The sequence below is a fragment of the Micromys minutus genome (genome assembly GCF_963924665.1).
Source record: "Micromys minutus genome assembly, chromosome: 3".
Lineage (NCBI taxonomy): Eukaryota > Metazoa > Chordata > Mammalia > Rodentia > Muridae > Micromys > Micromys minutus.
Genome location: NC_137972.1, coordinates 20,985,695 through 21,012,427, shown reverse-complemented (window position 1 = coordinate 21,012,427; position 26,733 = coordinate 20,985,695). Strand labels below are relative to the sequence as shown.

The following is a 26,733-nucleotide window of genomic DNA, read 5'->3' as shown; positions in this document are numbered from 1 at the left end:
TTCTTTGATGCTATTAGAAGTCAATTCATTCCCAACAAGTCTTGGCTACCACATCGAGGGGGGCGTTATCGGGTGTGGAGATTAACTGATCATTGCAAAGCGCTTGTAAAATAATACAAGGCCATATAAATGCTGTTCCTAATTATTACTATAATTGAGTTACTGCTGTATTAGAAGCAGAATTAAATACGTTCTAGCCCCATTCTGCTGGAAACCATTTATTTGCCATTCCCTCTTGGTCTGTGGCTGGAATACGGGAGTGTGAATAACGTAGATGAAGCCCATCCCTCACTCTTCCCTCCTTCTAGAAGCATTTCGTCCCTAGTCTCTGCCTTTTTCTTGGTCTACCCCGAAATATGAGAAAGGTAAAAGGGAGCCTTGGGTTTCATCCTCATCACCTTTCAGCTAGCATCTCATTTGCATGCGTCCGTGACTGTTTTCTATGGCCCTTCCTCTTGGCTTAGTCATTCGCTCCCTTCTTTTGGGTTGGATACCCTAGCTTGGCCTGGCGGAGGCTCGGGACCCACAAGGAAGTCATTAGATGGCCATCACTGAACCACATATGCCCCAGTCTTTCTGAAAAGAGTACCCCTCCACGTGAGAGATGAGTCTTTGAAGTAATCGTGATGGTGCAAGTGTTGGTTAGACCTTTTAGGTTCATGAGACTTGAGCTGCAACAGAGCGGGTGCCCCACACACTGCCCACTTCTGCCGTGGAAGAAAGAGCTTGTGTGAGAACTCAGGAACAATTTGGGCAAACAAGAGTGCTGGGGTAGGGTGTGCTCTTCTGCACGAAGCACTGCCATGTTCATTGTCTTCAAGAGCTTTCCTAGGCCTCTGACGGGGTGCTACTAGCAAAGGAACAGATCTTCTGATGTGGGTTCAGGCCCCTCTACGTCTGACTGCATGCCCTGTGATTTCCCAGCATTCCTCCAGGCTCTCCTAGTTAGATGTGCCTCTGACTGGTGGAGAAGGTACCTTCTCTGAGGGAAGAGAAGGGAACCCCACGTTCTCCGAGGCTCCCATACAAGGGAGGGGGACAAACCCAGACACTTCCTCCAGGGCCCTCAAGAGGCCGTGTATCATAGACTCCCTCTGTTTTCCTTCCTTTCTGCCGCTGCAGTCAATTTATAGACTTTTATTGATTCATTTCTCAGGGTGGGGTGGAATGAGGGGTGTGTGTGAGGGGTTAAATTCTTTGCTTCCTCAAAACACTCAGGCTTGAATGGCTTTGACAAGGAGGCCATGAGCTCCACACATGCTTGGCGTCTCTTTCCTCCCAATGAGGCCTGTGCCTCTGTCCCAGACAGCCTGCCTCACGGGGTGGTGACGCACACAGTCCCGGCATTCATAGCTCTGCCGTCCTTCCCTTTTAGGTCCATGAGATTCTGAAGCGGACAGCCTGTTCTCGAGCCAACAACACGATGGGTAAGGAGCCCTCCCACGTGGTGATCCATGAGGTGGTGAGGGGCTGGGGGCGGCCTTGTCAACACCTTCCTTGGTGGGCAACAGGGAGAGCAGCAGACCCATGTCCCACAAGCAAAGACTGCTTCAGCTTAGTTTAAGCAGCCATTCTGTGTCCCAGAGCAGAGGTGCCCGCTATTCCTCTCGTCTAGGATGCTCCCAGACTTCTAGCTCGCCATGGTTGAAGGCATTCTTCGTCTTTCTAGTTCTTCTCTACATCTTTCACCCTAGCCGTATCACTCAGCCGCAACTCTCTTGTCCTCTATGCTTTTGGCTGCTGTGACAAACACCATGACCAAAAGCAACGTGGGCAGGAAGAAGGAATGTAGGGCAGGAGGTCAAGGCAGGAGCCTGGTGGCAGGAACAGAAACACAGTCCATGAAAGAATCTTGCTCGCAGTTTGCCTCACATGGCTTATTCAGGTACTTTCAGTATACCTAGGTTTGCCTGCCCAGGGATGACCCTGCCCACAGAGTCGGCCCTCCTGCACCAATTAGCAGTTAAGAAAATGCCTCACAGATGTGCCCTCAGGCCAACTGATAGAGGCAGCTCCTAAAGTGAGGGACCCTCTTCCCAGGTGACTCTGGCTTGTGCCAAGTTGATGAAACTAATGGGCACACAGTAGCTTAAAGTAACCACAGCCAATTTTCAAGTACTGTTTCAGGAAGACAAGTCTCTTAGCTGTTTTAAAGGGGGTCTAAACCATTCTATTCATGAAGAACGTTCTTTCTCCCCAAGAGAGGGTGAATGACTAATATAAGACTGGACTCTGTTTTACTTCCTGCCCCCAGGCTCCTGCCTTGACCTCCTGCCTCAGTTTCCCTCCTCCTGTCCAGGCTGCTTTTGGTCATATAGCAGCTTTCTTTTAAAGCCAGTGTTCTCTTCACTGTTACTGGTGGAATACATTCATCTTGTGGAATATTTTCCAGATAGGACTATTTCTGTACCTCTGGCGCCAAAGCCCCAGAGCATACACACTAAGGCAGGCAGTCTGGTGCTACTGAACTATTCAGGGATGCACAAAGTGGCAGAGGTGAACACATGGGCTGTGACTGTCCCAATTTTATCATTGCTCATTCCCAGATCAAGTAAGGTCCACCAATTCTCCCGTAATGCTCTTTGGAGCTTCCACTAACCTCAGTCTATTTATTGCTTAGTCTCTATACTCATGGCTTTGACTCACAGGCAGTGAGTTCTGGAGATGTGTTGAAATCATCATTTATGCCCCTTATTCCCCTATGGACCCATGCCTCTATGCTTGTATGTCACTATGTCCTTATACCCCTAATCTCCCATGTCCCTATACACCTTGCCCCTATGCACCAATGCTCCAGACACCTATGCACTCATATACCTATGCACATATGCATCTATACCCCTAGAACCTATGCCCCTGTGCTCCTATGTACCTATGCATCTATGCCCCTATACACCTATAAACCTATGCCCCTATACACCTATAAACCTATACCCCTATACACCTATAAACCTATGCCCCTATACACCTATAAACCTATGCCCCTATACACCTATAAACCTATGCCCCTATACACCTATGCTCCTATGCACCTATCAACCTATGCCGCTATGCTCCTATGCCTCTATGCACCTATGCACCTATACACCTATACCCCTACACACCCATGCCCCTATGCCCCTGTTCCCCTATGCACCTAGCTTTCTGCTTTGCACATTGCACTCAGTTGACTTTATTTAATGATTTAATTTTTAAAAATGCCAAGCCTATTAGTTTCATAACTATCACTGTCGAGTTTCTGCCTGTGTTCACAGACAGTGACTTAACCTTTCTACAACCCAGTTTCCTTTGTGTGGGATGGAGATCATAAACTTATCTTTCAGAGTTTTTGTAAAGATTAAACAGGCAACTCTGTGTTTGCTCTGTAAACTGGAAAGTCCTTAAAAGCTAGGGCTTTGGGAAAGGATAATCCCCAGGATCATTGGAAGGTCATAGGAAGCTGGCTGCTTCAACAGATTCTGTTTTCCTTCTCCTTTTAGGGTGTGTGTGTGTGTGTGTGTGTGTGTGTGTGTGTGTGTGTGTGTGTGAATGTGTGTGTGTGCGTGTGTGTGTGAATGTGTGTGTGTGAATGTGAATGTGTGTGTATGTGTGTCTCTCTGTATGTGTGTCTCTCTGTATGTCTCTCTCTCTCTCTCTGTATATGTGTCTCTCTCTCTCTCTCTCTCTCTCTCTCTCTCTCTGTGTGTGTGTGTGTGTGTGTGTGTATGTCAAACATCTTTAGGATTTTGTTGTTGCCCAGTAGTGTTCAAAATTTGGCTTTCTTCTTAGGCATTTAAAAGCATCTATTTCCCATACCTGCTATGTGTCAGGTGATGCCACAGAAGCTGAGGAATGCCAAGATGAATCTGACCTACTGTCAACCATTGAGGGGCCCATAGTGCAGTCAGGCAGTCAGATGTGTCAATGGGTAATTATGAGACAATGCATCAGGTGCTGGGTATAATCACACACACAATGAAGGAGCAGCACCAAGCAGGAAGCAATTACCTTCCGGATCTGCTTCTCAGCATCAGCAGAAGTGATCCAGCATCAGGTTCATGGTTCCTGGAGACAGTGGTGTGCCGGGGATTCTCATCAACTGCAGATGATAGAAGCAACCCGGGGGACTTGCCCACGGCCACGTGTTGAGTTGAAGTTGTAAGTGAACCTAGAACCTGACTGCCCTTTCTCTGAAGCTATTCCTTCTACCTCCGAAGAGCCAGTTAATTGCACAGTAGCTGTTGCTGACAACTCCCTTTGTAAGCAGAGGGAGTCTTGGAAGACTATCTCAGATGATTTGACTTCTGCCTGTCCAAACTGAAGCCGTTGGAGCTCTTCCAACAATTTGTAAATTTCTCTTGGCAGATCACAAACAACTAAGAACATGATCGGGTCCAAAACAGTGAGGGATGTAAGGACACTGTGAAGCTCTGAGGTGATGTGGACCTTCCAGCCAGGGGATTTAGATCTGCGTGCCTGTCTCTCCAGTTTTATTAGGGGGGAAGCACACATGGACAGACATTTCTTCAGAGCACCTGCTGTCTCATAAATGGGAAAGAAAAGAAATAGGATTGTGTTTGGCACTGCAGGCAAGCCCCGCCTTGAGCCTGATCCTTAGGTTTGGGTCTGGCCTTCCTGGTGTGATTACACTCATGCCCCGTATACAATACCTTAGTCTCTTCCTCATTGTACTTAACTGGGGCCTTAGAGAGTGGACGTGGCAATGAGGATATGCAATTCAGGAGCCCCTCCCCCAGCTCAGCCATCACTTTTTCTTTGTAGACAATACATTTTTATTGATGCCGGCTTTTGTAAAGCACCAGCCTACACATAACCCGCACGTACGGATTTATTTATACTTCTGCCTTGTTCCACAAACATTTCTGAAGTGGCTTACAAGGAAAACAATAAAACAAGCCTAATATAAATAATAAATGAAAAAAATAAGAACCAGGAGAAAACACAAATTAAAATAGAATGTCGAACTAGGAGGAAAAGATGGAACATGCACACCCAAACCATAGGCTCCGGGGTTTCTGCAGTTGTACCGAAACTTAATCCTGAGCAAAGGGAAAGGGGATTATGCCCAGTCTTGTGGCTCTCCCTGCCCGTGGCCACATCCTTTGGGTAGAAATCTCTCCCAAATCAGTCATACAAATCTTGCTCTCTTTCTTAACTAACCATGGTTGGTCCTGCTAGATTTCCAGGATCAGATGAATGAATGAATGGGGTGTGTTCAGGTGATGTGGCCATATGTTCTGCAGTTACTCTCTAAATGAATGCATGGTTTTCTGGACAACCACTGAGGAAGGAAACGTGTACACACTCGAGAGAGAATGTGTGTGTGTGTGTGTGTCTGTGTGTATGAAAAAGAGAATATGTGTGTGGGAGAGAATATGTGTGTGTCCATGTATGTGAGTTGATGTGTGTGTGTGTGTGTGTGTGTATGTGAGAGAGAGAATGTGTCTGTGTGAGAGAATATATATGTGAGAAAGATTATTTGTGTGTCTGTATGTGTTTGTGTGTGTGTGTTTGTGTGTGTGTGTTTGTGTGTGTGTATTTGTGTGTGTGTGTTTGTGTGTGTGTATTTGTGTGTGTGTGTTTGTGTGTGTGTGTGTTTGTGTGTGTGTATGTGTCTATGTAAGAGAATATATATGTGAGAAAGATTATGTGTGTGTCTGTATGTGTATGTGTGTGTGTGTGTGTGTGTGTGTGTGTGTGAGAGAGAGAGAGAGAGAGAGAGAGAGAGAGAGAGAGAGAGAGAGAGAGAGAGAGAGAGAGAGAGAGAGAGAGAGAGAGATTCTTTGTGGATTATCTTTGAGCTCATTCACCTTCATTTTTTGAATTCTTGTCCTGGTGATCTCCTTCCCCAGGCTGCTGTTTCTATTTTCCTGTGCTATTAGGGAGACAGGCAAACAAGCTCCTTAAAATCCTGGTAAAGAGAAATTGAAGGAGGGGTTGCTGCCAGAATCCTGCTGGGGATAATGCGCATATCATGAGGGGGAGTAGATTTTATGAGCTCTGCATTAGCTGTTTATAGATAGTTTTCCTTGCTTCTGGGTGTTCTGTGGTGGGAACTAAGCAGGTAGGAGATCTCTGAACAAACAAGACATTTACTGCAGCTAAAATTCATGTGTGTATTTGGATGTTTTTCAAAGCATTTTTAAAAAATCTTTTTATCTTTTATTTTATCCTTTTATCTTTTGGACCGTTAGCAGCACCACTATAAGGAACAAGTCTAACCAGTGTTACCCAGTTTCATAGGTAATTACTGACTGGCACATACTGGGGAATTTAGGGCCAGAGTTAGAGGCTCTTCTCTAGTTTTCTGTAAGTCAATCAATTGTCAGTGGAAGTTACCAGGAAAGGTTTCCCAGAGGACTTGGAAGATGGCCCTTACATTCATTCAAAAACTATTTGAGCACCTACTATGTGCTGTTCAAATTCTAGAGCTGGATAATATAGTGGTGAGTTAAACAGAAACAAATCACTTTTTGTGGGAGAGGGGTTGGCATTCTAGTGAAGGGAGATGGAAAATAAGCCATTTAATAAGCTGGGCAATATGGCATGAGGCGACATGCATGGAAAGATACACAGAGAGGGACTTCCAGAGGGACTTCCAGAGTGGGGACAATGAGATAGCATGCAGCTACCCTGGAAAAGTAATTAATGAAAACAAAACAGGTAAGACAGAGGGCCCAATGCCCTGCTTTCAGAGAGTCAGTGGCATTGCAGCAGAAGTGACACAGTCAGGGAAATCCAGGACGGGCATTTAACCGCCATTCACAGAAGCCCAGGGTGGAAACTGAGAAGCGTCAGGAAGGATACAGTCATCTGAAATTCATAGTAGCAAAGCTGTTGACCTTCAGACCCAAAGGAGATGGAAGTCCTTTGGATCATGGAAGGAGGGTAGAGGAGTCCCTCCATCTCTCTGAGGGATGTGAGGCAGGAGGAAACCGCAGACTGTGCCAGTCTACTCCTATCCGAAGGGGGAGGGCAGAGGTCTATTGGGAAGGGAGATAGATGGCAGGCACATTTGATTCTCTCTTTGGAGGGATTTGATATTCATATAAAAAGGCAAACTAAGCATATCTGATCTTAAGAAAGTGAGGGCTTGGTGTCCACTGAGGCCAGAAGAGGGAATCAGCTGGAGTTACAGCTTAAGGGTCCTAAACTGAATTTGGGTCTTTTGTAGAAACAGTAGGAGCCCTTAGCCATCAAGCCTTCTCTCCAACCCCTGCCCATTAACTTCCTAGGGTTTTCCCGTAAGGCCCTGAGGGGGGAGCATCTCAGCTTCTTAGCATCCAACCCTGCAAGCGAGAGATTACGGCTAATGCACATACCCTTCAGAGATGAACAATATTTACAAGTTAGGTTCCGCCTAGTGGGAGAAGAATGTGAGCGATCACACACTCGGTCGAGCCCCGCCATGCCTCCTTAATCATTGTCATGTTTCCCCGGGGTCAGCTGCCAGGGTCCTGGATGTGATTTCCATCACACAGTAACTTTGAAAGTGTGCTTATCCATGGAGAGAAACCCTAGCCTTCTTGACCATAACACAGGACAAACACCTTTCTTTCTCTTTCATATGGAAGTTATTATTACCTATCCATGGATAGAAAATTACTGATTAATAGGGGTACATTTTCATGGACATTTGGTGTCAGAGCATTGAAACAAATGTATGCTTTGGGCATCTCCCCTCCCACTCAGGAGACGATGTCTTAATTATTTTGACCGGAGCCAGACCATGGTGTGTGTTGTAAACATCTGGTTTACCATTCATCCAACCGAACTGGTTTCTATTTTGTTAGAAGAAAAGGCTCGGGATTAAAGACGTTTAAGTAATTAAGCACACGTCAAGACAATTTGGTGATGGGTAAATATAGTCCCTGTTAAATGTGCCGTCTGGGGGCTCTGGTTTAGATTTATGTCCGGCTGGAGCGCAGGGATGAAAGCAGAAGTCTGGGCTGAGCAGGCCCTGTTGTGGAGCGAATCAAAACCAAATGGGCTTTCAGGAGGAGGGCACCATCTCTCTAAGTACCTGTCCCAAAGGATGAAAGTTTCCTTTGAGCTTGGCCTGAAGGGAGCAGAGCTGTGCTCCCTGCCACCCAGCAGCACTTGTAGCTTTAATGAGACTGTCCCTGGGTGGCGGACCATAAAGTCCTGTACTTCATTCTTGCCTTTTGCCCACAGAGCCAACGGCAAGGCTCAGGGTTTGGATGCGCATGCTCTGTTACCCATGGCAGGAGCCTGAGTCCACTTTGGTTGTGGTCTTTAGCTCCGATGCTTCTGAATGCAGAGGGGGCAGTGATGCTGGGCCAACCTTCCAGGCTGTTTAAAGTGTGGTCCACGTTGAGTAACGAGGAGCCGGAGCCTTTTCCTTTGGGGGTTAGCGTTCTAAGCAACAGGTGTGCAGTTGTTGGTGGTGTGGAAGAGAAATAGGGCTGACGGCTTTAGGGATCCACTTCTGGGGGACCCCAGAGTCTATGCTTTGTTTGAGTCGAGGCTTTGCTTTTCTTTGGGGACTAGAGAGAAATGAAGGAAAATATCCTCAGAGCTTTCTGCCTCTTGATGGCCTTCATTCTGAGAGTAAGAAGACAAAAGTTTAGCGTTATTCTCCCCCCCCCTCTCCAACCACCCTCCCCATGCCTCATACGGTGCGGGAAGAGTATCTCTGTGGTCCTGAGGAAGAAAGCCTTGCCACTGTGGCCACATGAATGGCACATGATGGAACCAATTAGCCCCAGTTTTTTTTTTTTTTTTTTTTTTTTTTTTTGAAAAGAAAGAAAAAAAAAAAATCCAAAAATTTCAAAGCAGGGATTCTTTTTCCTTTTGAAAAACATTTGATTATTTTCTTTTCTTTTCAAACTGATTTCCATGCTTGTTTGGGCTAGAGTTTTGGTTTCTGAAGTCTGGGGGTAAAACAAGAGGCCCGTCCAGGCCCTGTTCAGTAGGGTAGCTTGCTGTGGCTGTCCGGTTGCTGCTCCGCTCCTCTCCCTCTCCTTCCCAGTAACAGCACTGACTGGGACCACCATGTGCTGCCACCTAGGTGTCTTTTGGGAGGTGCACAGCTATAGGTGACAGAGAAACATTCAATGACACCATTTGGGAGCCCTGGGTATCTGAGTTGAAATAACTCAGGTTTCGTAACCCAGAGAGTCTTTGCTCCAAGGCAAAAGACCATTTGCCTGGACTTCCTGTCTTAGGAGGCAGACTAATCAACTGGAGTCTCGAGTTTCCTCATCAGGGTAGCTTGCCAAACAAGGCAGTGAGGAGGATGTGTGTGTGTGTGTGTGTGTGTGTGTGTGTGTGTGTGTGTGCATGTGTTGGTGGGGGTGAGGGTACTTGATCAACTAGAATAGATACTGAGAAAGTACAACCAAGAGCTGATGGCTTCTCAAATGTCACCCCTTTGGGTGTCAGGACAGTCAACCAAGTATGTTGAACAGCAGAAGCAGACAATCTCCTCTGACTCATGTCCATCGCAGGCTTTGGAGGACGCAGAACAATAGGCGTCCTGTGTCCTGGAAGGGTTGGGCTGCCGGCTGTAGGTGGAGCAGTGTGTAGGTTTGAGATGGAAGTGGGCAGACAGCTTAGCACCCAGTGAACTGAGTTCTTTCGAGGACATTCCATTTGTACTCAGATCATCTGTCTGATGTTTCAGCCAAGAAAGGTGAAACACCTGTTTGTTTTTCCATGAAGTGTTGGGACTGTCTTGGAGGCTATTACAGCTGTCATGGCAACAGTGGGGTGTGAGTGAGGTAATTCTTGGGAAGCGATCATGTTGGAGGCCCTATCAGCCTGTGATACTTCGGCTTCTATCCATGTTGACAGCACTTTCATAGCTTGAAAATACCCCCTCACCCCTGCTGCCCCAACTTGGTTCTCCTCCCTTTAATTACTGTGGGGTGGCTTTATATTGCTGTGGTTAGTGCCCTTGAACTGATTAATGATGCTCTGACTTAAACTGTACCCTTCTGAGTTAAAATAAATCTGTAGCTTGTCCACCCCTGGCACTCCCTCCCCCACCTGCACTTCCCCCTCTCTGCCCCTCCCGACCCCCAAAGCTATTTCTCATGTTTTACCTTAATCCCAAAGAAGAAACTTAAAATTGGAAGAGTCCTGCTAGCTCTTGAAGGCACCTCCGTGTACACGCAGCTTTCAAATCCCTGGAGGTCGCTATGTCTGCCAAGCATCTAAGGAAACCGATGGGTATGATGTATGTGGTATGCTAGAACAGTGGTGAGTCTTGGCAAGGCTTAAGAATTAGGGACTGTTAGGGAAGAGAGAGGAATGTTTGAGATCCACTTTGGTGTCCTAACGTGTGGCTGTGGCTGGACATATGAGGTAGAAAGTGGTGAGTTTTGATGAGTTGATGCCTAGACCTGTGTCCTAGCCTTATTTCGGATACAGAGCCATTAACAAGAAGGACCGTTAGGATTAAACAGTGAATAGCCCTGTGAGGCTTTCATTTAAATTTTTTTTTTTTTTTTTTTTTTTTTTTTTTGCTTTCAGTCTCAGAGCATCTTTTTTCCTGTGAAAATTGTTGGAGTTTATTATTACAGTGTGTCTCCTAGTCCTGTCAGAACAGACACCTATAAAGTCTCACCAACATGACTACCTAAATATGAACTGAACAAAGATAACAGCAAGAGACATGGGGAAAAGCACATGAACCCTCAACTCTGCACAAAGAGCTCTAGGCAACTAAGGAATGCAGGAGCATGAAACAAGAGTCTTCACCAGGGAAGAGCACACCAACTGGTTAACCAATACCAACTAGTCATCCCTGAAAACATACACATGATTAACATTATACAGACCGAGCAGGTGATATTTAGGAATATACATATACACATGTAACGACAGCTAATAAAGAGGCCATAAATTTGAAAGAGCAAGGAAGGACATATCGTAGAGAAGAAAGGGGGAAATGATCTAATTATATTATTATCTCAAGAAATAAATGTTAAAAAAAGTTATTGGGGTCACTAGAGAGATTTTATTTAGGTGACTTTTATTGAGCTGGTTTTATTGTGCTAGAGTGAAAACCTGAGAAAAATATAGAGAAAAAAGAAGTCATAAGCATATATTCCATCAGCCAAGGGGATGAAGTCACGATATGCACAAACCCCCTTCACATATCCATGAGAGAGTAAGGGCAAAGGGCAAATTATGCCAGTGGCATTGGAAGATGCTCTCAACCTCACCACCCATGACCATTCTGAAGTGTAGGAGCTATGGGAGAGTCAGAGGTCTCCCGAGGTTCCCCAGACCTTATTTTAAGCAGTTCTGTGTTGGAATCTCAAACCCCAGGGCTTGTACAGTCTAGGAAGGCAGGCCAGTCACCAGAATGATGTAGTCTTGTGAAGAGACAGGGAGGTAAGACAGGACATTGACACCGACATTAATTTGGCAAGGCCAAAGTTATCCATCAGAACACATCTCTGCTGACATGGAACATGGGGGAACCTAAACGATGCATGTGGCCGTGCGGTGCAGAGGGTTTCCTGGGCTGGAATCAGAAGGCAAGGGTAGGAGGAATGCGAAGGTTCTCACAGCAAACTGAGTATGAACATATCACTGGGGTTTGAGAAATGGACAGCATTTTCCCTTCTACTAAGAACTAAAACTTGAGGAAGAGGCAGAGTGGAGAGACAGCGGAGAATGCAATGGTTCTCATAGCACACAGCCATGAGACACATGAGGGTTTACTATTTATCAAAATGCAGGCTGAGAGGACCCCACTTCAGAGCCACTGTTCTTTATTTTGCAGGTATTAACTCTCTAATAGCAAACAATATCTACGAGGCTGCCTACCCGCTTCATGATGTAAGTACTCTCTTCATTTCTCCTCCCCACTCCATGCTTTTCCCTTTCTCCCTCCACCTCCTCTCTCCCCTTTTTTTTCCTCCCTTCCTTCCTTCTTTCTCTTCATGATGCAGGGTCTCATTCTATGACCCAGGCTTGCCTCAAACACATGACCTCCTACCTCAGCTTCTGGGAGCCAGGGTTACAGAGTGAGCCATGCCTGCCTGTAAGTACCTTTTCATCAGTGTGTTCTCTCAACTCTTTCGAGAGTTGGAGCCCCGGGCCTTGGGGGTGGGTGAAGATTTGGCAAAAGATGGCAGGAGTGAACCCTGAGATTAAAACACCTTTGCCAACCCTGGAACTTCTCATTGCTGAGGATAGCACCTGGTTCATTTTTTGCCAAAGGTCTCAGACTGTCTTTCTAGGCATTTTTACAGATCGCATGAAGCATGCCTTGGTTTTCATCTGAGCTTCCCTTGACACCTTGTCTTTGTGTTTGGCAAAACTGTGAAAATATAGATGTAGCGTACAGTTGATTAAAAGTACCAGTGGCTGGGTTGTCAGTGAAGGCAGGTGGATAGCCATGGAAGAAACCTCCTTGGTGTGGGTGATACACAGCCTGGAAGTACTCCTCGGCTGAGAGTAATGGTCCTCCCAAGATGCAATGCCCTAATATTTCAAGATAACTTGTGAAGAACTTAAGCAGCCCTTCAGCTAAATACCTCTCAGCTTCAGTACTGTCCAAGTCCGTCACGAATGTAGCTACATGAGTCTGACCAAGAGGGATTTCTTAGATGAGAGCCTTCCCATTTCTGACATCTTTGCTGTGGAGAATGTAAAGCTAAGCCTAACAGGGTGTCATGGCACGGGGTGAATTTTATTTCATGTTCCAACCCATTTATAGGCCCACACCCCACCATTGCATGGGCTGAGAGTAGTAACTTGGGCTCATTGGTAGAGCACAAGGAGGGGGGTCATCTTGTGTGAAAAGCTATCCTAATTAAACACTATCAAGAAATCATACACCAGCTCCTAACCATGCCATGTTTCTGATTTTTCTTAGATAGAATTGAAAGAGATGACATTAGAAAAGGAAAAAAGAAAAAGAAAATTCTTTCTCATATGACATCTGTTCTTGATGATTCCATTGGCTTTATCTGGTGTCCCCTTTCTCCTACAGGGTGAATATGACAGCCCAGGGGATGACATGAATGACAGAAAGGTAAGCCTCCATTGTCCTCGCTGAGGACCTTGGGTGTGTAAAAGCTTGGCTAGATGGGGAGCAAAGGTGTCAAAAGTGTTCCGTTTACATATCTAATCTTAACAGTTTTCCCATCACAAACCCCACCCTTTAAAGACAGGAGGGCACCAACTAAGAGAAACTTTCTGCCTTCCCTCATGCATGGGTGTGAACACAGGCAGAGACTTAACGCATTACCCGAGGTTACACTGCCCCATGGGAGGCACTTGCCTATAAAGTGTCTCTGACCAAAAGAGAGAGAGAGAGAGAGAGAGAGAGAGAGAGAGAGAGAGAGAGAGAGAGAGAGAGAGAGAGAGAGAGAGAGAGAGAGAGAAAGCATTATTATCCATGGGTGTCCATTATGGATTCCACTGGGTCATCTTTGTAACAGGTTCCTGTCCTATAGGCAGGTGTGCAAGTAGAATAAAGCCACTTCCGAATGACAAAGGAGAGTGCTGAGGGCGAAGGAGGCTGGAGAAGGATGCCTAGTGCAGGAGGCTGGGAAGGGATGATGCTTCCTTTAGAGGGACCCCTCCAGTGGTGGCCACAGCGCCTGACCAGACGATTCTTTACCAAGAAGAGCTGTTTGTTTTGTTGGCTGGTACCCTGAGACTACATGGCCATTGAGTGTATTAAGTAAAGGATGGCTTCAGCCCTTCGGTCTGCTGGCTGTTGCTCATGTCACCCTGTTGCCCAGCCTCTGGCAGCTCTAGTGTATAAAGTTGGGTGGGAGGGAGAAGGAGGGACTAGGAATCGAAGCTCAAGAGATTCCCTCCCCCCAGTTCTGTTGTCTGGAAAACCACTCATGCCCCAAGTTGCCTTTTGAGCTGCCTTCTTTTTATCCTGCCTATTAGTCCCTGTTATGAAGTGTTAAGTATTAAAAACATAAAAGGTCTTTTCCAGAAATACTGCAGTGATTGCTTACACATGTCCCCGCTCTGCCTGCCTGGGGAATCTGCTGTAGGATTGCAATGTCTCAACCTCATCTGTTTCCTATCTGATGCTAATAGCTTCGGTGTTTAATTTCCTGAAAAGTCCCTCATCACATTTAAAGGAAAAGGAGGAAGCATTTCTCCCCCATCCTCACCTCTCTCAACTGACTGTTTTCTGTCCTCCTATATTCTGACTTCATGTCTCTTCCCTTTAAATGGCCATCACTATCCATTGCCTGTCCAAGAAAGCGCCTGCTGGGTGGTGAGGACCTCAGCCCATCTGGGAGTATCACAGAGCCAAGGGATCCAAAGTTAACTCAGGGCAATCCAGACTGCCCTCTGCTTTTCGTGCTACTAGAGAGAAAGAAACTAATTGCAGCTTGCCCAAGATATATGTGTATTCATTTCTGGAGTAATATTGTGTTGCTACCATAATATTATTATTATAAATATATTAGCCTGTGCTCAGGCTGCTATTAGGATGTTAGCACCTCCTCCTGCTGGCACTGGGAACGAAGTTCAGTGAGAGGCTTATTGAGCAGAGTTGTATTTTGCTAGGCAACTCCCAGAGCTGATGGCATGCTGGTCCACACAGGTGAACAAGTGTCCCTAAAGATGAGAGGTTCCATTTGTGTGGCTTTCACCTAGGTTTGCTGGCCAGGCCTGGTGCCTTTACCTTTCTCTGCCTGGGCCATGGGTAGAAAAGAGAAGTTTGCCATGCTATGAGATAGGAGAAGCCCTGATGGAGAATAAATGTCTTTTCCCCCTCTGTTCACTCAAAATAGAAAGCTAATAACTATACAGGAGACCGGTTAAATGTCTATAGATGATCATGGGGTCATGACTAAAATGGTGGTAAGCAGACCACTGTTAGAGGTCTTTGGGCATATTGGTACAAGTTCCACTAAGAGGGCCTCTTGCTCCATGGCTGTGGTGATATGTTGGGGTGCCTACTGTACAGCCTAGAGAAAGGCTTCAACTTGACTCTCAATCCATTTTTACTTTAGAAAATTTTACATTAATTGGGGGTATACAGGTACATACGACAGGAATATCAGTCAACATTTATTCATAATAAAACACATTTATTTTTAACCAGTTCTTTGGTATATACTTTGATATTATCACAATTCGGGGAACACTTGGAAGCTTTTATTTTGATCACCTCATTAATGTATTTGAAAATTTCTAATGAGATTACTTTTGTCATCTTCAGAAGTAATACGAGAGAACAATTATGCTTCCGAGTACCGTAACTCTTGGTATGCAAAATTTAGAAAACCATTTGTCTATTTAGAATAAATCACCTGGGAGTACTTAAGACTTTTCTCAGGCAATGGTGGCTGGAGGCTGGGGCAGATGGAGCTTGACCGACAGGAGAAAGAATACTATTTGTTAAAGACAAAAGCACATTCGTATGCTAACAGGATGAATGTTTCTATTTATTTTTGCTCAAAATGTGAAGTGTTGGATGAATATTGATACTGAGGACATAGAGAATCCTTTGAATTTCTCAGGGTCGATTGATATATTGATTTAATCACTGGAGTGCTGATAGAACCATCATGTATGAATAAATAGTGTAAAATGGCAGAGGTCGGTTTAGGACAGTCTCCAAACTAGTTAAAAATTCTATCCTAATCCCAAACCAAATTTCTAATTTCATGATTTATTAAAAAAAGAAATAAAATCCAGAAACTCAAACTGCAATTAAAAAAAAAACCCCAAACATTCTAGCAGAACACAGTCTGAAGATAGACTAATCTGATAATTATAGACACCTAGGAATGATGGCAAGGAAATACTTTGTTTTCCATAATAAATTTGCTCTGTTTCTAAATAGGGCATAAAACTTTGTGTACAGCAAACCGCTACAATTTATAACACATAGAAGACTCCAGTCAAGCGGAGGGGTTTGGGGAAGCATTTCTTGGTGGGGTGGTGTACAGTTCAAAGGCATTCATGGTGCAAAGCACATTCATTGTTTAGAATCGAGGCTACAGTGAAGTAGTTCCGTGCAACGCCAGTGCGCGCCTCCAGAAACGCCTCATGTCCATGACACATTTGAGTTCTGCTGTGAGACTTTTGCCTTTGCCACATTTTTCATAACCTCACATTTAGTTACATGAGCCCACTCCACGTGGGGTCCTGGCCCACTGTTTAAGAAGCTGTGAACTTTGGAAGAACGAATGAGGTTCTCTGGATACATTCAAGGCCTCCCCTGGTTTTGTGAATTCTGAGGTGACTGTGGGGAGGATCTCAGTGGTTGGAGGACAGAGTGTTTTTGAGTGGGATGGATTCTCTGGGGGCCCTTGAGGCTGGTTTGAAACTGAATCCCAAGATGCTACCCTGCCCTAAATACATCCTCCATCCATTCTTTATAATTCATGGCTGTTCCCACGATCTCCCCAGGGCTCAGCTCCTGTCAGGCCAACTGCAGAGGACCATAGAGGCCCTGGAGAATGCTGAGCTCCTCCCTCTCCAGCTTGCCTGGTGCAATTTCAGAGATGGTGACTCAGGCCCAGGTAGGGGCTGGCAGTCTCTCTCCCCTCAAGGAGGGTAGTTAAGAGATTTCTTGTCTCTAGAGTACAGGGATTTCCTGCCTTCCTAGAAGCCAGGGCGGCAGGAACTGGGGGCACACAGGTCCCTCCAGCTTCCAGCCATGAGCCCCTTTTCACATTTGCCAGAGCTATCTCCTTTCCCAGAGGATCCAGGAGAAATGACCGCCACCATCTTCTGAGGGCAGCCTGGCTTCCCTGTGGCCTTTCACCTTTGTAGAGGGGGAGGATCATTGGGGCAATACTGGATTGCAGATTTTCTTCAGTGTTTTGGAAACCCTTTGGTTCTGGGTTTTCTGCCTTTTCAAGTAGGCCTCCTGTAGCAGATAGTAAATAGGTCAATGGGTCACTCAATAGGAGTGAAGGGAGCCAGCTCTGCATTTCGAGAGTGTCCTTATATTATACCAGAGTGGCACTTTCACTCGGGACACCTACTTGAAGATTAACTGTCAGGCTATGCGGCTTGCATATTGCCATAGGAGAAGAACTATCCCAGATAGTTGCCAGATGTTCCAAAAGGCTGCTGAGTATCTGTGAATAGAAGCTAGTCTCATCTACTCTGCATCCTGTTCCACTATTGCCTCTGAGGCATCTGCAGTTGGCAACTTTCTGCCCATCTTGGGTGGATCTGGCTAGTTACTGAGAACCCTGCAGCTTCAGAGTAGGCCATGAGTCCCAGAATGGCAATTCTGGAGCATCACAGAGGGTTGTAGCACCTGAGTTGTTTATAGCCTTATGAAACAGTTACATCAGAGGCTTACTGTCAGACATGAACCCCCTTTGGTGGGGGGAGCTGAGTGTGCTGTTTATGAGCTTTGATCTGTCACAAAGGGTCAGACACTTGTGCCCAAATCTCCTTTGAGAACATGGCAGAAGGTTCCATCCATTGGTAAGGAGCTGCAGCCTCTCCCTGATTTATTTGCAGGCTTTACCCGTTGGTAGAGAGAGAATATGGTATAGGGTTAAGTGAGAAAATATATTAAGAGCTACATCAGATGGTTCTAGGCTCTGCATGCTTAAAGAAGCAGATACAGCTCACCATGGCTATCTGCCTGCCCTTTGCTAACAGCATTCTCACTGTCATGGGGCTGAGACTACAGGGTATGTCTCCTTTGGGGACCATGGAACCTGCAAGTTGTCATGATTCATCTCTCTCTCTCTCTCTCTCTCTCTCTCTCTCTCTCTCTCTCTCTCTCTCTCTGAATGAAATTCTTGGGGGGGAGGGAATCAGTAGCAACCTCCTCTTCCTTTTCTGTCTCCCTTGCAGGCAATTGGAGTATATATGGGCAGCCAAGGTCCATGCTGTAGAGTTAGTTGATGCTGGAATGATGCTTAGCTCAGCATCTGTCCCACCCTCTCTACCAAGTTCAGGCAGCTTGAGTGGCTCTAGCTACGGGTGTAATCACCTGTGAGTGGAGGGTACTACCCTGAGATGGGGACTTTGGAAATGTCTGATGACAGGACCAGGATCCCATCAGCAGTGGGGCTCTGATGTGGCCTGTCTGTGTGGTCTTGAGCCCACTGGGGCCATACTGGCTTTGTGGAGCATTTTTAGCTTTTCCCTGTGAGACAAGTAACAAAACTGTATCCTCAGGTTTGAGCTGGACACATGACTTAGGTTGGTATTTTCCCTGAAGGTCAGAGCCTATGAGATGGGCAGTTGTAGCACAATTAGACACAATGGAGCTCAATTCATCCTGCCTTCTGACGCAAGCCAGCCTCCTTTGGGGACGGAAGTGGCGTCTCTATAACAACAGGGTCCTGGGAGCTCGGACTTTGCTCTTGGGAGTTCAGAGAAGTAGACCCACCAAAGATATGGAGAGGAAGAAATGCATTCATAGTAGCAGGAGTGAAGCTGGAGACTGCCACTTTGGAATGAGCACTCAGAGCCGAGGAGCTTAGATCTCTTCCTCAGCTTTCATGCATCCTTGAAGGCATCTCCATGTCTAGGTCTCCTCCCCCTTTGCAAACAGTAACTGCTGGTGAATACCTTGTTCCATCGCCCTGCGTGGTTTCTGGCTATATTTTACAGTGTTTGGGAGATGTTATGACGATAACATTCTGTAGCCATTAAGTAGGAAGGCTGGTTCTGATTTCAGCTTTAGTAGCAGCTCTTTAAAAGATCATAGGTGAGAGGGAAGGGCTTGCTGTTAGGTGGGTGTTTCACAGGCAAGGACTCCCTAGAGTACAGGTCCTACATGGAAGAATTCCTTGGGGATCCTCTCTGATATGTAACGAGCATAAAACCCACAACAAATCAGTGATGGCTTTGTCAGGTAATTCTAGACTTATTATCTGATCAAGCAGTATCTAGCCAACATGGCTGTCTGTGTGAGGTCTAATGTTTGTCCATTACCAAATTACCAGATTTACTGATAGACGACTGATAGATAGCCAGGAATTTGAAACTGAACTGTTAGGTGTGGCTTGCTTTGGCCAGAGTTACTCCACACCACCTAATGGCATTGTGGCCTGCAGTGTTGTGTACTGTTTCCTCCCCAAACCCTTTTTAGGGGTTCACTCAGATTTAGCTACTACTTCTAGCCCCAAACCTCTTCAATGAAGGTAATTAGTGACCTCCAATTTGTAGATTTCAGTGGCCCCATTTCTTTGGGAGACTTTCTTCTCTCAGCAATATACCTCACTCTTCTTCCTCACCTCTTTGTTGGATGTTTCTTCAGTGTCTCCTGGTCCTTTAATACTGAGTGTGTGCAGATCTACCTTTTTGGGGGGGGGGAATGTGATGACCTTGAGGAAGACCTCTTCTCTGATAACTAGCAATTTTGCTTCTCCAGCTCAAACTGTCCTTAGCACGCAGATTTTTATACTTGGCTGATGATTCAGCATCTATATGGATGGCCAGAAAGCATCTCAGATAAACATATCCTAAAGTAAAACCTTGGTTCTGCCTCTCTATCCCTGTTCTTTTCCATTGCCCCCGCCCCCTTGAAGTAAACACATCAGTTATTCAAGTGCCTAGATCAACTTCATCTCATTCAGTTGAGAATCAGTTGTAACATCAAATGTCTCCCATCACCCCTATGAGTGTAGCCATCATCTCTCCCCTGGACCATTCCAACAGTAGCCACCCGTTTCCCCACCCACTCAGTCTTTTCTCCAGGTTAACAGTCAGGATGAACCCTGTGCAATCCCCTTAGCAGCAAGTCTCCCAAGAGCTTATTTGAAAATCCAGACTTATCATGACAGTTTCTAGCACCACACACGGTACCTTCTGCAGCAGTCACCTCCTCTGAATTGCCCTGTGTTTACTGTCCCGATCACACAGCCTCCTCTGCTGTCTTAAATTATTCCATGGAAACTCACCTCAGGGCCTCTGCACAGGGAGTGTGAGTGTTCTCTCCATTCCTCTTTGGTCTGAGCTCAGATGCTTCCTCCTCAGAGAGGCACTGTCTGTCCATCTTATCGAAAACAACATCCTACCCCACGCCGTATCATCCTTATCTTGATTTATTTTAATGGAATTTATGAACATTATATATTTATAGTTGTCTGCTCACATCAGGTCTGAGCACCATGGCAACAGTGATTTTAATGTATTTCATTGCAGCACCCAGGGTCTGGAACAGTGCCTGGAATATAGGAGGCATTCAGTGAATACTTGTTAAATGGGTTGAACAGTGAGTGTCAGGGCTCATGTGCTGCACTAGACAAGACAAGGGATAGAGGTGATGCTTATCAGGTACCTGGTTATTTCTAGATGTGCATTGATGGTTTCTATTATTTAGGGAAGGAGGCGGAGTTTCCTATAGCCTTCGGCCTTTGGATATACTTATGTGGACATGAGGAGACTTCTAGGCGCTGGGCTTTAGGGGTAACATGTTGACTTTACATTGGACAAGTCAAGAACAGTCGCCTGTCTCGCCGCTAATTTGCTCTCCCATTTCTCTTGCTTAGCTGCTGTATCAGGAATGGGCACGCTATGGAGTGTTTTACAAATTTCAACCCATTGATCTCATCAGGTGAGTGTGTGTGTGTGTGTGTGTGTGTGTGTGCGTGTGTGTGTTAGAGAGAGGGGGGGAGGGAGGGAGGAAGGGAGGAAGGGAGAGGGAGAGGGAGATGCAAACCCTAACCAATACACTGTTAACCCTCTTAGTCCCTGGCAGTCAGCTGTGTATGTAGAGGTCCTATTCTTCCTAGTTTGTATGCTCTTGTTCTGTGTCTTATGATTGAGGAAGTGATACAGGGAATGCTGGGGAATGAGAAGGGACAACACAGGTTGATATGCTAAGACTTTCACCATTAGATAAACATCATGGTCTCAATTTCCCTGCCAGCTCTTTGGGTATAAAAGAGAACTGTCTCCCTTGTTCCTTCGAGGGAAGGACCTGGATGGCACAGAATCTTGGGTGGTGCACGAATGGACACACTCCTGTGCAGGGGAAGGAAAGCTGTGGTAACTCATACAAAGGATAATCTGATGGTCTTGGTAGAGACTGAGGTCTCTCCATAGCCTTTCTGACTTATAGAAAGGCTGGGGTCCTGGGATCTCTTCTTTATTAGGCACCCTGGAAATTTCTGAAACTTTTTATAAAGCTTTGATGAATGTTCCTTTAGAGAACTGACTAGAAAGCAGTCATTCTGACTAGCTTACAGTGGTTAAAGAGCCTGGATTCTAGATTCCTATAATTTAGAGAGACAGAAAACAGCATTGGGAAGCTGAGGGGTTGTGGGCCAGTTGTAGGTACAAATGTTACTAGACATTTTTTTTCTTCCTTGGATTTCAAGTTTGGGAGAGGCTGAACTGGGGGAATCTACGCTCTAACTTGGTAGAAGATGCAATCATTTGGAAAAATTGGAAGGCTGCAGATTACAAACCAACATAATGGCCTCCCCACCACATGAGTCCCTGCGGCAGTTTTAATGATCTAATTAGCAAGGTTACAAACTCAGAGGATGTTCCTGGTTCAATGCCTTGGTTTGGGAAAGGGGCATCCGCCAAAGGATTGAGTCTGTGGGGTGAAATCCAGCTTGAGGAAGAGAAAGCAGTGTCGGGGGAAGGTAGGAGAGTCTAGGCAAGTTCACCCCCTTGTACTGTGATGTGTGAATTGGGGGAAGCAGGGTGTTCCTTCTAGCTGAAACCCTTTAACTAAAGTGCTTGGGCCTGGGAGCAAGGGTTGGAGTGTCTGTGACTAAGGCTCATCACCCAGCAGCTCCATTTCCTGGCCACCTTTGCATAGCATGGGCCACCTAGACTGTCCCTGGGGCCACATGGAGTCTGCTTCCTCCATTTGGAGTAGGCTTTGATCTCTTTCTTTTGGCATTTCAAGTGGCCACCCACCTCTGTCGCCTGTTTTGTCTAACTACCCGTTTGTTTTTAAAACTACGAGTAAAAAACAAAAATTCTCCCTTCCAGAAAGCCCTGTCTACCTCCCATCCCTAGAGACCTCAGGTGATTTGCCTGCTATTTATGTGGGAAATGACTCCAATATGCACTGAGGTTTGGCTACCAAAGGCCCTCATCTGCATGGGACAAATTGCCTTTGGGGCAGATCCCTGTTTCTGAGCTGGCAGATTTGGAGAGCTCAGCTCAGCTTGGACACTGGGAATAGGAGTAGAGTTGGAGGCTGTCCATAGGATAGGCAGCCTTGCTTGGGAAGGGAGGAAGGCTGAGAGAGCCTAGAGACCCTGGGAAGGTCAGATAAACTCTTCGTAGTGTGTGTGTGTGTGTGTGTGTGTGTGTGTGTGGGTAGGCAGGCAATTGTGTACCCAGTGGCCTGAGAACATCACATCTCAGAAAAATGCTGGAAAGAGAAAGGTTGCCATCAGAAAAGGTGTTGGGGAGAAGGAAGGGCCAGGCCCTCAAGGGACCATAAACAGTTACCCAGTGAGCTCATAAAGAGAAAACTAAGGTGAAACATATGGGAAACAGCCCTTTTCCCTCAGTGAATCCCACGATGAACCCTCCACTCCACACTCTTCTCAAATGGCCTTGTCTTAATTTATCTGATTTCCAGAAGCCTCTGCTGCCTCTCTCCAACCACAGAACCTGAGGACTTCTGTTATCTCTGTGCCTTTCTCTTCATTCCATCTTCCCCTCTCTTCCTCCACCCCTCCCTTCCTCCTCTCCCTCCTTCTCTTTCCTCTCCCTGCCTCCTCCTTTCCTTCTGGTTTTTCAAGACAAGGTGTTCTATGCAGCCCCAGGTGTCCTGGAACTCTCTTTGTAGATCAGGTTTGTCTTGAAATCAAAGATCTGCTTGCCTCTGCCTCTCAAATGATTACAGGTGTGTCCCACCATTCCCAGTCTTCCTATTTGTTCATCTTAAAGGTACCTTTTTCCTGTTTCTTATTTTTCATCTCTTCTGCCACCATGGGGGGGGGGGCAGGACTTGGCAGAGACTAAGCTGGTGGCTCCCTGCTCTGAGTCATGGGCTCCACACTCATTTTGTGTGGTTGTTATTTACTAACATGTGGTGTGCTGCCTCTTCCTACTTCGTGAAGAAGCTGCACTCATGTGTAGCTTGAAAGATGGATGAAAATGTAGACATCGGGTTGGTACATTCTAGAACATTTGTATGTGCACTTGTGCTGCATGTTGAAAGAGTCAAGACTAGTTGTTTACCGTTATAGGCCTTGGAGTCTATTCTTGAGGCTTGGTGGGGGGTGGTCCTTTAAAGGAAATTGAGTATCATAGAGAGAAGACAACATGCTCATTCTCATGCCAATACCCTTCAGCCTTGTCTCCATAAATTGTACATCACTGGTGCCCAGCAGGCTGCACTGTGAGACCATAGATGAACTCTCCAGCTGTCTTAGTCAGGGTTTCTATTCCTGCACAAATCATCATGACCAAAAAAACAAGTTGGGGAGAAAAGGGTTCATTCAACTTACACTTCCATATCACTGTTCATCACAAGAGGAAGTCAGGACTGGAACGCACGCAGGTCAGGAAGTAGGAGCTGATGCAGAGGCCATGGAGGGATGTTTCTTACTGGCTTGCTTCCCCTGGCTTGCTCAGCCTGCTTTCTTATAGAACCCAGGTCTACAAGCCCAGGGATGGCATCGTCCACAATGAGCTGGGCCCTCCCACCTTGACCACTAGTTGAGAAAATGACTTACAGTTGGATCTCATGGAGGCATTTCCTCAACTGAGGCTTCTTTCTCTGTGATAACTCCAGCTTGTGTCAAGTTGACACAAAACCAGCCAGTACACCATCCCAGTAGAGCTCTCCACCATGGATCTTACATTTGTCCCAGAATCCTTGGGATCTGAAGGCCATGCACGAATGTGTACACTTGCAAGAACTTTCTGCAATGTTTTCTAGCCACCTGCCAGGGACTCACGTGTATGGGTGCAGTTCAACCTAGATGATCTCTCTGGGAATGTCTAATCAATAGCTATTGTGCCTTAGTAGAAACAACTCATGACCAAGAATATAGAGGATTGAGGCCTGAGATGGAATGCGTGGTGCTTGAGCTCCCTTAGGGGGCAGAAGCGTATATTCACAGATAGAAGAGCAGGCTTCTGCCCCCACTGCTCTGCTTCAAGCTTCGATGTTAGGATGGAGACAAGATAACCTTTGTTTTTTAGGGTGCTTGGGAGACATGGGGCCTTTTACTCTTGAACAGATTTGAGCCAGAGTCAAGACTTATCTTTTCACAAATACTGATATATGTTCATAGCTGATTTTCTTCAATGTGAGGTTTTGATAAGTCTCAGGCAAACCTTTAAATATCTTCTGAATTAGAGTCTACTCTTAACTGTACTTTGATAAAACTGATGTCGTGTGTGTGTGTGTGTGTGTGTGTGTGTGTGTGTGTGTGTGTCTATCTGCCATTGTGTAGTTTGACAATACAAGAAGGTTCAGAAGATTATAACCTGTTGATTTTGGATAGGTTGCTCATTGAGTGGCTGATATAAGAGGGGATTCACTATGCCCAACAGCTGTGTCTCCTAATAAAATCCTGAAGAAGACACAACCCTTACTCATTCCTATCTCCAGGAACAACATCCTCCTGGGCAAGGCTTCCTGCATCTAAACTCAGAATCAGGACCAAAGCATTGAGATGAGGAATAGTTTCTACAATGATCTCAATATATGGGGAAGCAACATCTAGAGACTTTGGGAGGCCATATTTCCTATCTTGCTACCTTGCTCCACAACTTTTAAACCCTAGACCTGGCAGAACCCTGGGCTCACAGGAGCAGGCTTTCCCACCTCCTTCTTCCAGGCTTAGTCATTGTTCCTGCCTTGTATTTTAAGGGAATGTCCACAGCATACTATGGAATCCAATCTATTCTCTGTAGCTTTGCCCCGGTTTTCCTCTCTTAAAATGTAGCCCATTCAGATATGTTCTGGAGGAGCTGGGAGGATGCATCAACAGATAAACAGGCCTACCATGCAAGCCTAGCAACCAGGTTCCATCCCTGGAGCTCACATAAAGGTAGAAAGAGAGAACCAACTTTTATAAGAGGTGTCTCTGACCTCCGTATGTGTACTGTGGCACCTCCCGCTGCTATCACCATCATCATATTCACCACCATCATCATCATTACCACCAGTACTACCATCATCATCACCATCAAATTCCTTCCAGTAGGGTGACAGTGTTGGCCATATCCTTTTTCAGGAAGTTTCCCAGCAGGGCAAGCCAGGTTTGGGAAAGTTCACAGCTGGTTGGGAGGAGAAATTCAGGAAAATTATGTTGATCGACTCAGGATTCATTGTTTCCTGAGTCCCGACGCCTTCTCCTCAACTTGTACCTGGGTTGTAGAAAGGCCATTCATCTTAATGCAATACACATTTACTGATGCTTAGAATGAACAAGTATCTTTGCTCAGCTTTACGGGAATGTATAACAGTTAAAGTAAAGGCTGTGGCTTTCAGGATCTGGCCATTACATAGGGAGATGGATGAACAAGTGGAGGGAGGCAGGTCAAGACCATAATAGCAAACATGCTTAATAGTACATTGCAGCATGGAAGGGGATGAGTGCTCCTAGCAGAGTAAGGGAAGACTTCCTGGAAGAGGCGGGCACAGCATTACCGTTGTTGATTTCTGAAGGACTGGTGTTGAGGTCTGTATCCCTACTGCCAGCCCACACTGCCCTATAAGACACATTATTTAGCTTGAAATTACTGCTGGAAATCACACTGATACAAAGACAGATATATTATTACCCTTGATTAGATTGACTTAGAGACCTCATCTGTATCTGTCTGTCTCTTGTCCCTTGCTCAGCTCTGTGAGTTAGCAGGGAGTCCAGGCTTAGGAGGAAGGGAAGGCTGGTTCCAGAGAAAACTAAGTATGGTGACGACAAGCCCCATGCATCGGTCTTAGTGCCAGAGGATTATATTTAACTGAGAAATATTTTGCACCTAGAAAGGCATTGAACCTCATGATTCTGGAGAAGATTACATAGACATTCTGCCATCGAGGGCTTGAAGGAGGATGAAGCAGAGAAAAGCAGGCAGCTGCTGGGCACAGTAACATAGTCAAGAAGGACCAGAAGGACCCATGTCATACATTTTGGTCTGTCTGGTAGATCAGGGTGCTGGCTAAATTCAACCATAAAAAGTCTCAGTTGCAGTCGGCTTTCTCTCCCTTTCTCCATGGATCACAAGCTGGTTCCAGTTTGTACACTTTCAGAGAGTAGGCTTCTGCTGGCCTAGTGGATGGCCAACAGACACAAGAGTTGAGATACAACATTTGCAGCTTCTGCGAAGGCTTCAGCCCAAGACTTGTAAGGACAGAGGTCTTTGCTTCACAGTAGCCTTCCATAGATGGTAGCTCCTGTTTGGGACCCAACTTTGACCCTTCTGGTAGCATCAGCCACATGGTCCAGATGTTGGGTTGTAAGGTCCAAACAGGCTACTTACAGTTCCCATTTTGATCCAGAGTTCCATAGGCAGATGGAGAAGAAGCTATCTAGATCAGCAGCTCCCTGTCTTTGGGATCCAAGTCTTGTTTTATTCTACAGGGAAACTAACTGGTCTTATCTAGAAAAAATAAGGCAGACTGTTTTGTGCCTCCTTGGTCTTTGTGCACAATAAAATCATGATATCATAGAGGTGGAACAAAGCTTAAAGGTCAGACATTTTAGTGGTTGTGAAAGGAATGGAGTGTCCTGTTTGCTGTGGTATTTAGAAAATGCATAGCAAAGGCAGCAGAGGTGGCTTCTTTTTCTTCTCTTTCTAATAGGGACAAACTTGCTTCAGGGCACCTTGTTACTCTAGAGGAGGTTATGAAAA

General features: G+C 45.8%; 1 protein-coding gene across 2 annotated transcripts in view; it reads left to right on the top strand.

Moving 5' to 3' along the window:
* The window catches only part of ANO2 (anoctamin 2), a gene marked incomplete at both ends in the record, with an annotated part of 305,878 nt that overhangs the window by 88,183 nt on the left and 190,962 nt on the right, over positions 1–26,733 (top strand). For both annotated transcript variants that reach the window (XM_080913855.1, XM_080913854.1), the window contains 4 exons: positions 1,376–1,427; positions 11,759–11,814; positions 12,974–13,015; positions 20,439–20,503. In XM_080913855.1, coding sequence (XP_080769981.1) covers positions 1,376–1,427; positions 11,759–11,814; positions 12,974–13,015; positions 20,439–20,503 — 215 coding nt within the window. The remainder of the gene's footprint in view (positions 1–1,375; positions 1,428–11,758; positions 11,815–12,973; positions 13,016–20,438; positions 20,504–26,733) is intronic.